This window comes from Pelobates fuscus, chromosome 4 (genome assembly GCF_036172605.1).
Source record: "Pelobates fuscus isolate aPelFus1 chromosome 4, aPelFus1.pri, whole genome shotgun sequence".
Lineage (NCBI taxonomy): Eukaryota > Metazoa > Chordata > Amphibia > Anura > Pelobatidae > Pelobates > Pelobates fuscus.
In genome coordinates, this window is record NC_086320.1 from 117,600,466 (window position 1) to 117,616,392 (window position 15,927).

A 15,927-nucleotide genomic window follows, 5' to 3' on the forward strand; every position below is an offset into this window, starting at 1 on the left:
CATATATATATATTACACACACACTTTTCAGTGCTGGTCACATTCAAAGATTAATTATTAGTGTTTTAAAGGATTACAATTTTGATTTCAGCAGCTTAATTAATAACATTGATTTGATATATGTTCCCGATTTTTTTTATTTTTTTATTTCTTCTTTAATGCACTTTTGTATTTTAGAATTGTTTTACAGAGATCTATGCCTCCCAACTATACTCATTTAGGCAGGACAGTCATGACTTTTCATGTCCTGTATTAACTATGTTTCCTGGTGTCCCACTTTTGGGAATAGCAAAGAACTGTCTACAAAAAGTATAATGCGAGTGCATTATTAGACATGCTTGCTCTGGGTTCAATGCACTAGGACTGAAACAGTGCTCTCTTCAAGACCTGCCCTAAGTGGGATGACGCAGGCATTACGCTGACATGATTGTAATTTGAGCAGAGCCAAAGACACAAACAATCATCTCACTGGCCCGGTCCCTTCACCCTTCCTCCCTGTTGCGTCCTGATTCTTGGGAAGCCAATGTTTTGGCGGGTATGTAAATATAATGTGAGAACAAGAGCCACCAGAAGACACCACTCATCCCATGGGACATGAGGTACAGAAAATCTATCCTATACTCCATAGAGCACATATGCAGCATGTAAGAATTGTAGGCAAGATTTCAGCCTAAACTTGTACAATACATTATCACTCCTTCTTACATTAAATCACCATCACCTAATGATGTCCATTTATCTGTCAAAAAAACACCTTCACCTGGAGAGAAACTTATCTCAATGTGATAATATTTCCCAATATATTAATAAACCAAGTATAAACATGGAGTGGTTCCATACCAAAGCTAGATGGCGAGTAAATCACTGAATTTTCCATTAAACAAGTAAGAAATGGCATGTCTTCGATCTCTCACATCAAATAGTAGATTCTAAAGTAAGCAACCCTAAAATCTCAACTACAGATTAGGGCAACTTGTACACAATGGTGCTTGCAATTATAACCCCACGGTCTATATGAAGACATATTCATAAATCTGTTCTTTGGCTTTGCTCTCATGTACCCTCTTTCAAATTAGAATATTTAATACTCAAAAATTAAAAAGGATCAAACACATCAATAAATTGCTAGATACATGCAGCTCTACTGATCATTGCTACATGGAGTGCAACCCATGTGGTTGCACACACATCCCTGTCAGTAAGGTAGACGAAAAGAATAGAGAAGATCTACATTTAGTGTCAGTTGGAGAGATGCAAATGGGCTATTGATATTAGGCAGTGGGAGAAGAATGGGTAACTGGTATAGTGCTAGGATGGGGGAATGGGCTGCTGCTACCAAGAGTGGAGGGTTGGCCTACTGGTGTAATGCAGGAAATTATGGTTGGGCTACTGATAAAATGTAAGTAAAAAAAAAAAAAAAAAAATTGTTACTGGTACAGAGCACAGAAGTTGGAAATTTAGCATTGGTATAAGAAAGGGTCTTAAGATAACAAGAAACTTATAGATCTAGCTAGTTAGTAACTAAAGAATTTAAATTTAAATCCTACTGTAGATTAACCGAGTAGTAAGCAGTATATCATATAATGATGGTGAGTAATGGGTTTATAAATTTTCAAGCCTTGAAGGTTAGGACTAGTAAAAAAATGTTGGAATCTCATTGGAGTAGCCAGCCACAGCTGCCAACAAAAAAAACATTAAGAATAAAGTGTTTATGAAAGTGCACAACAATGATATCCATACATTCGTATGTTGCCAATCCTTGGAAAATAATACAATCAATGTTTATTCTGGATTTTGTTAACACAAGTGTTGGTGATGCCATTTTACACAGATGTTAGTGGCCTTACAATACAATCGATGCTTTCATTTCTCCTGCTGAAATTTTTTTTTGCAATATATGACATTTCATGGAGATGGATCCAAGGGTTTTAAAGAATATCTTCTGAGCTTTCACTCATCAATAACACAAAATATGACACTATTCAAATGGCTAAAAACTGCTCCCCTCACTAACGCGTACAAGTACAGAGACCTTCAATGTTATTGTAATTCTTCAATATATTTAGAAGGGTTGATCTACAAGTCAGGGAATTCACTAAATTAATCCTGTGAAGAGACAAATGATTCTGACCAGAATGGCTAAAACAACAAAGTGTTGGTAAGGAGTTCACGGAGGTTTAGTCTTAGTCACCATAGGTCAACATGTTTCATGACTGAACCCCTAATCCAGGAGGAATTGTTCATTATGGTTGGCTTGCGTAAGAGCGTCATGAGTAAGGAGTGTGCCCTCTCTTTCCCCATGTTATAATAGTGCAAATTTTAATAGAAATCAGCACATTTATAATTCAATCCCGATTCCTATGGCTAGCTTAGGTCACCAGAGATAAGTGCAAGTGGTATGCGCTGTAATAGAGCTTACTGAGAAGTCTGTGACTGGACAGTCACACATATGGCTGGCCTGCAATGCTTCTCAATGAGAAGCCTCCAATTGGTCGTTCTCTACTTGTCTGTGCCAGGGTAAAAGAGCAGGGGTGGCAGTCCACTGTTAGGAGTTATTCACAGTAGAGGCTGTAGGATGGAATTGTAGCACTTGGCAGACCCCAACAAACAAAACGTAAAAGTATTGAAATATTAAGGGCGCCTTGAACCTAAAACGTTTGGGAACCACTAGGCTATAAGTACAAGTAGCACTTTGCTATTTCCAAACCAATTTTTTTCCCCCCAAAAATAAACGCACACAAGTTACATTGTAACACTGATATCTGTCAGGAATCCCTGAATAACCCTTACATGTATATATTTTGTAAAAGAAGACAACCAAAAGGTATTTAACTTATTTTGACTCTTTTCATGCAACCATTTTCATACTACCAATCTATGCCAAATTTAAAAAAAATAAATTGGTGATTCTTTTGACACGCATAGTAATTTAAGAATACATGTACAGAGAACTTTCAGGGTTACTGGCAAAGAACATCCCAATATGTGTTCATCAACATCTTCTCAGTACAGTGATACCACCCATGTACAGGTGTGTCGGGTTCTCTGGGGGCTAAAAGACCTTAGCATACTGGGGGGTGCGCATTCCAGTTTTCCAACTTTGAATTTTCACAGCTGGTCATCATGCACCCATGTCCTACTGGGGACATTTTTGAAGCCGACAAATGTAAATTTACCCCCAGCAAACCATATATTTCTGACAAATGGTGGTATTTTAACATTTTCCATGCCCTAATTCTACCACCAGTCTTTTTCAAACTTTTGGGTAGTCATTTTTTTGTGTTATTTTTCTCTCACATTGTACTTTAGGCATGGATTGTCAGCTTCTGTTATGTGTTACTGACAAAGAATACCCCAATATGTGTTCAGCAACATCTCCCGAGTACAACAATGCCCCCAGTGTACAGGTTTTATGGGTTTTTGCAAACTTACAGGGGTCAAATGTAGGGCTTTCCCCTTTTCCATGTTTGCACATTGAAATTTGCCAGATTGGTTTGCTGGGCCTATGTTGCCTTTGAGACCGTATAGCAGCCAACGAATGAAAATTAACCCCATCATGGCATACCATTTGTAAAAGTAGACAACCCACAGTATTCAAAATGGGGTATGTCCAGTCTTTTGTAGTAGCCACTTAACCACAAACACTTGCCAAAGTTAGCATTCATATCCGATTATTGCATTTTTGAAAATTTTGTACAAAAAACTGCACTTTTACTGGTAATTTCATCGTCGTGATAAGTTTTACTGTTTTAAACACTCATTTGTGTTCAGCGAAGTCTCCCGAGTATAACAATACCCCCATGTACAAGGGGCTGCAGGCAGTGAGGGGGGTATTGCAGCGATGCCTCAACATTGAGGCATCACTGCAATACCATTAGAGCTGCTGGAAGCGATCATGATTGCTTCCAGCGCTCTAATTCCCCGCGGACGTATCAGGTTCGTCCGCGGTCTTTGAGGACCCTTTTTTGTCTGACATACCTGATACGTCCATGGTCACCAAGGGGTTAAGGACCGTTTTTGTCGGACATACCAGATATGTCTGCGGTCGGGAAGAGGTTAAACTACTGGATGCATACTTGCAAAAGCATAATATATAAGGATATGATTTTTAAATTGTGGGGTAATAGCTTCTTGATCCAAGGATAAATCAGACTGCAATTCTGGTGTTAAGAAGGAATTTTTTCCTAGTTTGTTGAAAAATTGGATGGCCACATGCCTCTTTTCATCCTAGGTAACAATCTAACTGTTTTCACATATATTTGCTAAGGGTGTGGGCAGTTTATTTTGTCAACAGGATCTAAACGTAACAGAACCATTGTCCTATACTGGGCAATGTGTTTGTTTTTAGGAACAGAACCAGATGGAGAATAAATTGGGTCTGTGTATTAGGACCATTAAATATTGTTGGGCTAAGGGGTGTGTGGACCCGGATTTCAATATAATTATTATATTTTTACCAAACCTAGAGGCCAGGGAATGAAGTTGGAAGGTGCCACGCTTCGGGCTGTCCTCTAGTTAATCTTCTCTCTCTTTGTTTAATACTTATGGACCTTGGGTCATATGGACCCAAACTGGGATTTAGCTGCAAACTAATATTTTGCTGTTCAGAGCAATAACATAAAATCCCTGCAATACTATCCCTGCAAGTGATAAACTAAGCTCAAAAGACAGTCTGCAAACAGTAATTTCTATCCAGTTTCCGAGGAGCAACTTATTTTATGTTTTATGGCAACTAAATCAAACCTATAATGATGGCCCTATATTATACTAGCATTCAGGCTCCCTAGGCACACTGTCGGAGTGCAACTTTCATCCATTACTAAAAGGTAGCATGAGTAGTGTTCCTACAACAGCTGGCTTTAAACCCCAATTTGAAAATATTCTAAGCCCATAATAAAATAACTTATGTAATACTTTTGTGATTTTATTTTGTGCCTTGTGGGGGCATTTTTCTGACCACATCCCATCCAGTTATTTCTAGGAATTGAAGGTATTTCACATCAACATTCATGGAGATGTGCCAAGAATACATGTTGCATATACATGCATACAAGATTGGTTCCAGATGTAACACCACTGCGTGCAGGTTTAACTCTTTGGGTGTTATGACGCAGCTCAAGGGTATGGATGGAATATATGGGTAAGTTAATAAAAAATTTTAAACCTGACTATTTAATTCTCTTCCAATGGATGAGGGTCCTTTGGCAGCACATGCATGTATGATTTGATTGGGTGTAGGAACTAAAGCTTTGCAAGTAATATATATGGATATATAATATGGTTGCAGTCGTCAGTGGTAAAGAGTTTTTGCAGTATCTGAGGATTAGTGTGTAAATATTAACTGTGGGCATTCGTATTTACAACTGCAGAAACTATATCACATATGATAAGAGGTAGGAAATTCAGTTATATATTGTATTTAACATAGAATGGTTGGGTGGGGTAAGGGAGTAAAGGTTTTTCACAAGACATATTAGGGTTCTACAACACAAAAAAAGAATGGGGTTCTTGCAATCTGGAAACTGATGAAGATGGATGCACTAGAAATAAAAGTGGAGTTCAATGATTAAGGAAGTCAGTTGTTGCATTTCAGATTGACAGGTTTGATTTCCTGGTGAGGTCAACTTAATCGTTCATCCTTCCAAGGTCTATAAATGTAGCACAATTCACTTGGGCAATAAAAACTAGACCCCTGACATATTTGGAAATTAGCAAGCTGGTGAAATACAATTTTCACTCACATTTTCAGTCTGACATATGCATTATGGAATTATTCAATATTGATCGAGCACATTAAATCTTTGAAAACAATTTTAAAAAGTGTAGCAAGAAAAACTGGACAATGCACTTTCTTTCAATAATATATTCATAGTTATACAGGTTAACAAAATACAAGATCTCAAAACAAAATAGTATTTAAAATAGCTCAACACTTTATTTGGGTAGAGTTTTACATCATACTTACAAATAAATACTTGCCTTGGCCCAGAAGCAGACATACAAACACACACCTTTGTGTTATCATTTACAAATGATATGGTTCTTGTAATACTTTACATCTTTTAATATATACAATCTCCAGGCCGGTGTCATCAATGAAATGTCTGATTCTATGATTCTAGTTTATTGAGGTTTTGTACTCTTACTGGCAAAAACAAAAACTTCTCTATCCACAAAATAGTTGTGGGTATGTGTGAACCACTTGAACTAGGTGCAGATTCACAATAAACCTGAAATGCATAGTGAAAGCACTGTGCATCCACATTAACAAAGGCAAGAAGGGTGGATGGCATAAGAACATATTCCGTAGGAAGAAAATAACATTCGAGGCTTGTTGCCTTAAATAAACAAAAATATTATAAAATATGCCACCTATCTCTGCCATATAAAATAGCACATTTTAGTGGCCTGAAATGCAGAACTGCATGTAAAATAAATAATTGCACTGGTACATATTTGGCTTAAGCAAAGGTCATGTATATTGAAAATGACCATTAAACTAACCAATTGGCAGTACATTAGAAATTCTCATCTAATTTCTACAATATTCTTATGTCTTCATAGCTGTAAAGTCTGCAACCCATTGCCCTGCAATAGAGGTCAGGCTTTACAAGCCCTGAAAGGGTTAATCTCCATAGGCGTAACGAGATAACAGGGTGAACATCATTATAGCTCAGTTAGCATCAATGAATCTGGAACACAGAGTAAAACGCGTTATCCATCCATTCACAAACTTGTTTACAATGAATTAAGATACTGTATTAAAATAAAATCAATATTATTATTTTTTTTTTTACATTTTCCCTGAATAGAACATACAATATCTTTACTGGCTACAGATTACAAACTGACTGTAAAATTAAATGGGAGAGAGGCATTTAAAATGATTTCAATAAATGCCTTCTTCCCACAGCAATAATACTTCAGAAGGACAAATCGCCAACAGAAAGAATCGCATATGAATCGACAGCTCCAGAAGTGCTCAAAATGTGAGTTATGTCAAGTCTGCCATGTTTACTTCTGGTAGTGGGACTCTCCAATAGCAGAACGTGCTGAACTCCGGACACGTGAAAGCAGAACTCTGTTCTTTGTCAAGTAATGGGAAAACATGTTCAACCAATTCACTAAGATGGCTGTACCTAGATTAGAATGGGGGGAAAAAAAAGGGTGGGGGGGGGGGGGTGATCAATCACTTCAATAGAAACAAATCATTAGAATATATAGCATAGAAGGCATACTCATGTGTTGTCAAATGCTCTCATAAATCATCTTCCATAAACACTTGAACCTGAAGTAGGCCGAGATTCCGTCAGGAGTGGTGTGAACCAAATTAGGTAAACAGAATGCACGCTATAACTTGGAAAAAACTGGCACTACAGAATAAAAAAGTGTGCACATTACTTCTGCACATCCTCATGACTTGCTTATCTCCGCAAACCCTGTTCAACCATGCTTGTATTAAATTCATGAGGGTACGGACAATAAATTTAACTTTTTCCCTTCAGTCAGCCTCTAAACAGAATAGAGGTGATTAAATTTAACTATTTTAATAGAGCCAAGGGGATCTGTTCCCTTCACAAGAATTTTGTATGCTATGGTTAACTACTTATATTTAATTATTATTTGTATTTAATATTTTTATTATTTATTTTATTGTTTTATTATTTAATAAAACCGTATTACTGGAAAATCCATGGCAGCATCACTAAAGGGTTAGCTCTGCCCACTTGGCTGATGAGGCAGGAAGTAAAAATTTAGATACACCCCATGTCAGAATATACTTGGTCTTCTTCCTGTCCTTTGGCTGTATGGACACTATTTTCTATGAGAACATTTAGTTGTTTTTTTGTTTTTTAAACTTTACTTTGGCCAATTTTGATTTGGCTTCCCTAACAGTCCAGACTCTTTTAGTAGACCCCAGTATGCAGCCTAGTTAAGCTCGGTTCGTTCTTAACTTTATGGGAACACCCTGGTAATATGCAATGCTTTCCTATTGGGATCTTACGAATACTAGATCATCAGCAATTGCTTTAAAGCGATTTCCAAGGCACCTTTGAAATGGGTTTCTCTCCTTGAGAAGTATATTGATAAAGGAGTGCGAAGAGTTTCCCTTTTATGGAGTTAAAATAGGCTTTCTGGGGCTTCCTTGGATCTGGTTAGGATTTTAGTCAGGAACATGGCCCTTTCATTGGCTGCCCACAAAACCCCTTGGCTTAAAGGGACACTATAGTCACCCAGACCACTTCAGCTCAATGAAGTGCTCTGGGTGACAGGTCATTCAGGTTTTAACCCTGCAGATGCAAACATAGCAGTTTCAGAGAAACCTCTATGTTTACATTGCAGGGTTAAGCCAGCCTCTAGTGGCTGTCTTCCGGACAGCCACTAGAGGCGCATCTGCTAAGCTGGAGGCATATTATGCCTCCATCGCGCAGAGCGTCCAAAGGAAAACATTGAAAAAGCATTGACAGCATGCGCATTCGGCTCTGCTGACATCGGCAGAGGGAGCTGATGTCAGCAGAGGAGAGGTCACCAGCGCCGAGGGAGCCCGGCGCCGGAAAAAGGTAAGCTGCTGAAGGGGCTTTAACCACCTTTTTTTTGAAGATGGAAATGGCAGCTTTGGGCTCCAACTTATATTTAAAAAAAAAAAAAAAAAACTTTTTTTTGTTGTGTTTTTTTTTTTTTACTTTTAAAGTAGCAGAATTTGAACCAATAAGCTGCAATTACAACGTATTAGAGAAAGTGAGAAAGGCCTCTTACGATGTTTTGTTCCCTTTTGTTCGTTCCTGTATTAATTCTCCTTTTGGATTCACAGTAAATATCCGGCAGTCTGGAACGCCAACTTTCATATATGCAAATACATCCTGAAATGAAATACGTCTGATACAGTTAGCAGAAAATAAACAACAACAAAAAACAGTATCTATGGGTAGCAGGCACTTTAAAAAAGATTAAAAGTAAATATTTCAACACTGAGGCAGGGCAGTATTCCAAAGACACTGTTTGTATTATGATGTGGGTCTCAGGAAACATTGAGTCATGGAGAAAGGAGATCAAGCTGGGAGACATACAGCTTCCAGGGGATCCCTGTACTTGATAACTCTTGGCTCTGCTCCACATTTGTTCAACATGAAAATGGCATAGCAGTGGAAAGAATTGAACAAATAAAAAGCACATATTTATTCAATTGACCACTATCACAAGCAACGCTCTCATACAGCGTTAAGGTAAACCAAAAGATCCCAATTGTATGAGGCATGGGTATTTCTTCTTGAACGGCTTGTAATGATACTGTAATCTTCATGGCAATGGTGCCCAACCTGTGATTTTTAGTCAGCAGTAGCTGGCCCCAGGTTGGACATTTCTGCATTATATGCATTCAGAACACTGAAATGACACTGTACATAGAATAAAAAGATTGCTACACTTTTTCTCTTTTGACATACCCAACAAAAATAATCCTACTGTAAAACCTAATGTATAAATGAAATAACTTCAGGATTACTAGTTATACAAACACAGAGTGAGTTTTAAAACCACTGTACCATAAAGGAACACAATACAAAAATGCAATCCTAAAGCTATAGTATTCTCCTCACTAGTCAGAAGTCTGGGCCCTCTAAATTAAATTATATGCAAAAAAAAAAAAAAAAGAAGGGCTGTACTTACCTTTTTCCCCCAGAACCGAAGCTCACTCGGTGGTGCTGTCCTCTCCTTCTACCATGACTTAAAAAAGCAGGCTCCTCTTCCAATCCTTCTCATAGAGAAGCATTGAGGAGGAGAAACCCATGCGTGGTGCTCATCCAATTAACTGCTTGTCATAGGTAAGCATTGAATTCAATGCCTTCCTATGATCAGAATTTTATGTTCCGCTCTCATAAGTCGTCATGAAGTGGCCTTTAGTCTCCCTTTAAGCAATGTGAGCTAATCAACATTTCGGGAATTTGTCCATAAGGTTAACTAGTAGCTACATTTATATTTATTTCTCCCTATCAATATATCTGTCTAAAAAGAAAGACAGAATTTTATTGTGCAAAGAAAAAAAAAAGAAAAAAAAATCAATTTTAAGAATCTAGAAAGAGAATACTTACATTAGGGCGGTTTCCAAAAGCAGCATAAAATGGTTGTTCATAAATAGGAAACAAATTTTTTATATCATTGAGGCATTCTATCTTGAACTTCTCGGGTTTCTTTTCTATAACCTCCCTAAAAAAATAATAGTAGACAATTATTAAATTAGATGAACACAAGACAAAGCTAAGATGTAAAAGACAGGATCTTCTCACGGAATACTTCCAATTAACACAGATTGATCCATATAAACACATCTTATAACCTGAACTTGCACAGTATAGGGGTAAGTGAGAGAATTCACAGACTTTGTTTGAGAAATTTGTGTGTCTGCGGCTTATTTGACTGTAAAAAGTGCAAAATTAGAATACACAAACCATTAAACAAACAAGCCTTAATTTAACATTTTTGTATATATATATATATATATATAGTATATTTTTCGCCAAAATATCAGAAAATATATCATATATAAAAATATCAACGCAGCAATAAAATAAGTAAATTAAAATTCCATAAAATGAAACCATTTTAAGTTTGAAAGAACATTTCATTATTTGATAACTTTATCCAAAAATATTAAAATAGAGGCCAGGTTTTTTTGAGTACTGTTAAGAGTTTAAGGCCCAGAGTAGTTTAGCACTCTTACAAAATGTCAAATTATTTTACAAGTATTCTAAAAGATATTAAATAGGAAAGAGCCGCTTTCAGAGTGTAAAAGATATTTACAAGTACATCATATACTGCAATTACTGCTGCAAATATATTTGGTTTAGACATACCCAACTATTTGTATACAAACGTAGTTGAAGGGTTACTTCAACCAAAAACTCAGTATTTTAACCAAAACCAGTGTTTACTTAAGAGTAACCCTTCCTTGTCTTGATCCACGACACCAAAAAATGTACTGGCATTAACATGTGCATGCTGACAATATGTTTAGAATTAATATTAGCTAATTTGGAACACTTGTTCAGGGCTGATTAATGATACCCTAAGGAAGTGGTCATTGTGCTTGAAGGATCCTTTTAAGGAGAACAGATCAGTCAAAACTGAAAATGAACATGTATTGCAACTCAAACTGCACCCATACCTGTGAAATGCTGAAAAGAGACTGCTGGGAGACAGCATCAAAGGCCCTCTGGGAAGGATAGTACCTTTGTCATTTACCCAGTGTAAATAGCCTCTTGTCATATCTGCCATACCAATGGCACGAGCGGAGCAGTACATAAACTTATATCCGTTTCTAAAACGAAACATAAAAGATTAGTTTAAGGAGACAAATGCAATGAAATACAAACAGGAAAACCACCAGACACTTGGTATTGGTTCCTTCATACATTCCAGTAAAAAAAATTGTAGTGAAATAGGTAATGGAGGAATTAAGAAACCTCTCTACTGAATGCAAAAAAACAAGGTAGTGAGAGAGGTTGTTGTCGTATCATGTTCCTTTGTGTGTACATCATGACAAACAGAAATGAACACATAGCAAACACCATATTGCTAGGAAACGCAGGCTCATGAACACAATATGCCGTAAATTGTACATACATGGATGGAATCATGAGACAAACAAGCAAATTTGCATACATTCATGTCAAAGAAAGGCCAATTCAGAGTACAACTGAATTTATTTAACTAATTTAGTATTTAAGTCATTCTACTCTCTCACAATGTGCAACTTAATTACAAGTTGAATCGACACTGACCTCAGGTCAACAAAGCTAACTTTATTTTATACAAAATAGGGTAGTGATCTGTGGTGGACAAACTTATAAAATGCAATTCTACAGCCATCAGTCATTTAGAATTCATGTTTAAGACATTGTATCAATTGTTTCAGAAGAGAATTTTATAAAAGTAGTCTGGATTAGAGCAATATGCAAGCATGTATTCTAGGATGGTTAGTCAAATAACTCCGTTTGGCAGGATACAAAAACCTAAGATGCTGGTTTGGAAAGTATCCAAAGGTAAATGAAAAAAATGTTTAGAAAAATTCCTCTTCAGCACCATCAACCCAAGTTCCCGCAGCTGGACTGACCTAATTTTCACAAACAATGAATAACCAAAAATGTAGTCATTTCTCAGCTGGCAGAACATATTAAATCCACAGATACTTTAAACATACTCGTGTATAGAGTGGTAGAGTTTCGCAATGCCTTGATGTGTCCAATCTTTTCCAAGTTGTGGAAGAATCTGTCCTAAGGCATCCGACCTTGTTTTACAATGAGAGAGAAGAACAAAAATGAGGTTTAGATATAAAACATACCTACAATATGGTAGCAATCTAACAGAAATCACAACTCAAATATTACTATATTAAAAGCATACATCTCTGGACTTCTAAATTGGATTTTCTTACACTAAATATGAGCCTTTGCCTGTACTCATTCATAGTGATTTGATAAAACTTTTTTTTTTTTTTTTAAAGTTGCAGATGCAATAAGTGTAAGTCAATACAATCTTCAAAATAAAACAAATCAAATGGAGGGGCTCAAATGGTGTGACAGACTCACAGACAGAATACAAAATGTTTACATTTACAAGGTATACTAAACCTGAACAAGGTTTACAGAGTGTAATAGGTATTATCCCCAGTAGGGAATAAACAAACTGGATATAAAGTCTGCATGAGCATAATTAGTACTGTAGTTTGCCATATAATATGATTCAAATTATATTCCGTTTATAGTCAGAATATGGTTTACAACTTAATAAATAAAACAAATTAAAAAAGGCCTACGGATTTTCATTTCTGGACAATGAGCATCAGGCCCCACTGTTTAAGTTTAAAATGTAGAGATCTTGAACTTCAAAGTGCTGATCTCACCGCTAGCGATGTGGTGATGTCAGACAATTAACAGATTAAGGACTATAAATGTTCACCATACTTCCATGGGCTAAATCACATTACGTCATATACAATTAAATATTAGGACTATATTATAGCTGCAGAAGATGGATACAAATGTGTGGGAGTTATAGAGTATGACCATGGAGAACGTATGCTAGGATATCCACAATCGCACAAAGGATAAACATTAATTCCCCATGAATGAAATGGGCTAATATTAAAAAGGTTACTAGGGAAAAATTGCAGAATGGAAAACAGTTCTAATGAAGTATTACTTTTTTATTTATTTATTTTTTTACATAAATTCTACTATTTGTAAAGGGGAAGCAAACATTAATTTAATATCAGTGGAGCTCATTATATTCTATGACTGCCCAATTACTGCATATTACACCGTGCCATTATTTAACAAAAATAAAGCCAAAACGGAAAAGCCATGTGTGGAAAAACCAAGTACACCCCCTTACTGCTTGCATAGGCATTAAGAGACTAAGTAACTGACAGGTACTGCTAATCAAATGCCCTTGATTCATTGATCATCAGAAAGTGTGACCACCTCTATAAAAGCCACATTTTAGCAGTTTGCTGGTCTGGAGCATTCAGGTGTGTATGAATCCCCAATGATCTGCAATTTATACTGCCAATCACACTAGGAAGGTTTATTAGGTAAAAACTATTTGAAGCCCATCATTCTACAATGAGAAAGATTATTCAAATGTGGAATAATCTTTCTCAGTTGCCAATCTCCCCAGGAGTGGATGTCCCAGCAACTTTACCCCGTCAGACCGTGCAATGCTCAGAGGAATTGCAAAACACCCAAGAGTTACATCTCCGACTTTACAGGCCTCATTAAATGTTATTGTACATGACAGTAGAATTAGAAAAAGACTGAACAAGTATGGTTTGTTTGGAAGAGTTGTCACAAGAAAGTCTCTTCTTTCTAAAAGAAAAATGGCAGCAGAGCTTAGGTTTGCAAAGCTGCATCTCAACAAACCACAAGACTTCTGGAACAACGTCCTTTGGACAATAAAGTGGAAATGTTTGGCCATAATGCACAGTGTCATGTTTGGCGAAAACCACATGCTTCTCCACTGTGGCTTTATTTTGTTAAATAAATCATGACACTGTCATGTGTTAATCTGAGGTTGTACTTGCATAATTTTAAGACCTGCTAAGGAACAGATTGTTATTATGCCCTGATATGTAACACCATAGCATTCAAAGAGGGTGTACTTTCTTTTTCCACGTGACTATGCACACACACACACACATATCGTTTTATTGGATATAAGAATGTCACTTGCTTTGTGATTGTTCCATCAATGTCTGAAATTATGAGTTTGTCATTCCAGTTCCATAGGTAAATGGTACCTTCACACCTACACGTGCCTTGATACTGAGTAGTAATGCTGAAAACAATATCGTTAGGACCATCTCGCAGCTTTAACTTTTCCTAGTAAGAAAAAAAAACCACAAACAAAGATATATAGATATATATAATGAATAGGTTTGCATCTTATTTTAAGGCCCATTTTACTACTTTAAAAATGTATTTAACCCCTTAAGGACACATGACATGTATGACATGTCACGATTCACTTTTATTCCAGAAGTTTGGTCCTTAAGCGGTTAAAGATTGAAAAATTCCATAAAAATATCCAAGGGAACATTTTATTTTCTCTCCTTATTCCACAGTTCTTTATATTAAAAAAAAAAAAAAAAAGCCAAAAAAACCCCCCAAAAATTAGCTTCCTGGAAAAACTCCATGAACATTTACTAGCAACAGATAACTGACATACAAGTGTGTTTTAGGTTAATACAACTTAAAGGAACACTCCAGGCTCCATACCATCCACATGCACTTTCTCTAATGTTTTTTCTGGAAGAACGGCCTGAAGCTGATTGGCTTCATTTTCATTTTAAAATAAAAAAAATAAAAAAAATAAAAATTCTGTACGCTTTACAGAATGATACTCTGAAAACATTTTATTCATCTTTAAAAGCCCTCAGGAACACAGTATGGAATTCTGGGCAGCAATTGTTTGTATACACCCATTTGCACGGGGAAGTGGACTAAATAAACATTATTATGTTTCTATGACAAACAGTGACAAATTCTAGCCTCCACGAGTTACAACGTGAGGAAGGAAAACCATCTGTGTAGACATACGTTTTCGAAGCTCTGGTGGCTTCTAGGTTAGTTCAGGGCTTATATACAATTTATTACAATAATACCACTCCAAACTCATACAAATAATGAAAAAGTAAGTAAAATGTTTGAGGATTTGTTTCCACCATACCTACAACTTTGATATCTCATTAACGTAAAAAGTCACAGAAGACTTATAACAAGCATTATGCGGTGATTAACACAATAAAAACAAATATACAAATATAAGTAATAAGTGATTCCCTGGGGAAATGACTCCTTATCGTGACCTTTCCTGAGAAGCAGACACAGTGAGTTGTTAAGCAGCTTTTCCCAGCTGGAAGTGGCACAAATGACTTCCTGACATATTTAAGAAACTGTCATATCAGTGGGAGCACAACATCCTGCAGATTTGTGCAAAAGACTGGAGGTATTATATAGGTTTTAATATATTTTTTTTAGTATTAAATTAAAAAAAAAAAAAAAAAAAATCAGAATTGAAAGGACGGGCAGGTTTTCCAAAACATTTTTTTTTTTTTAAATGATACCATGGAAGAAACAAAATGTGCAAAAGGAATGAAAGTTTTTCAGGAATTTGAGCTACAGTAGCTCTTCTGTGAGATCAGACAAGGCTGGCTTGCCTTCTCTCTCCACATGCATCAATGAGCCATGGGAACCAATGATCCAGACGCCAGTTCACCGGTTGTTCTTCCTTGCACCACTTTTGGTAGGTACTAACCAATGCATACTGGCAGACAACCCACAAGCGTTGCCATTTAGGAGAGATGCTCTAACCCAATTTTCTAGCCCTCACTATTTGGCCCTTGTCAAAGTCACTCAGATCTCTTCACTTGCC

The 15,927-nt window shown here is 36.6% G+C and overlaps 1 protein-coding gene across 3 annotated transcripts in view; it reads right to left on the reverse strand.

The window, feature by feature from the left end:
* Window positions 1-5,913: 5,913 nt before the first annotated feature.
* LPIN2 (lipin 2) overlaps window positions 5,914-15,927 on the reverse strand; it is a 67,858-nt gene continuing 57,844 nt past the window's right edge. For all 3 annotated transcript variants that reach the window (XM_063451509.1, XM_063451510.1, XM_063451508.1), the window contains exons 15-20: window positions 14,227-14,375; window positions 12,197-12,283; window positions 11,162-11,314; window positions 10,089-10,203; window positions 8,758-8,861; window positions 5,914-7,139 (exon numbers count right to left, since the gene is read on the reverse strand). In XM_063451509.1, the coding sequence (XP_063307579.1) occupies window positions 6,995-7,139; window positions 8,758-8,861; window positions 10,089-10,203; window positions 11,162-11,314; window positions 12,197-12,283; window positions 14,227-14,375 (753 nt within the window). In that variant the 3' untranslated portion in view covers window positions 5,914-6,994. The remainder of the gene's footprint in view (window positions 7,140-8,757; window positions 8,862-10,088; window positions 10,204-11,161; window positions 11,315-12,196; window positions 12,284-14,226; window positions 14,376-15,927) is intronic.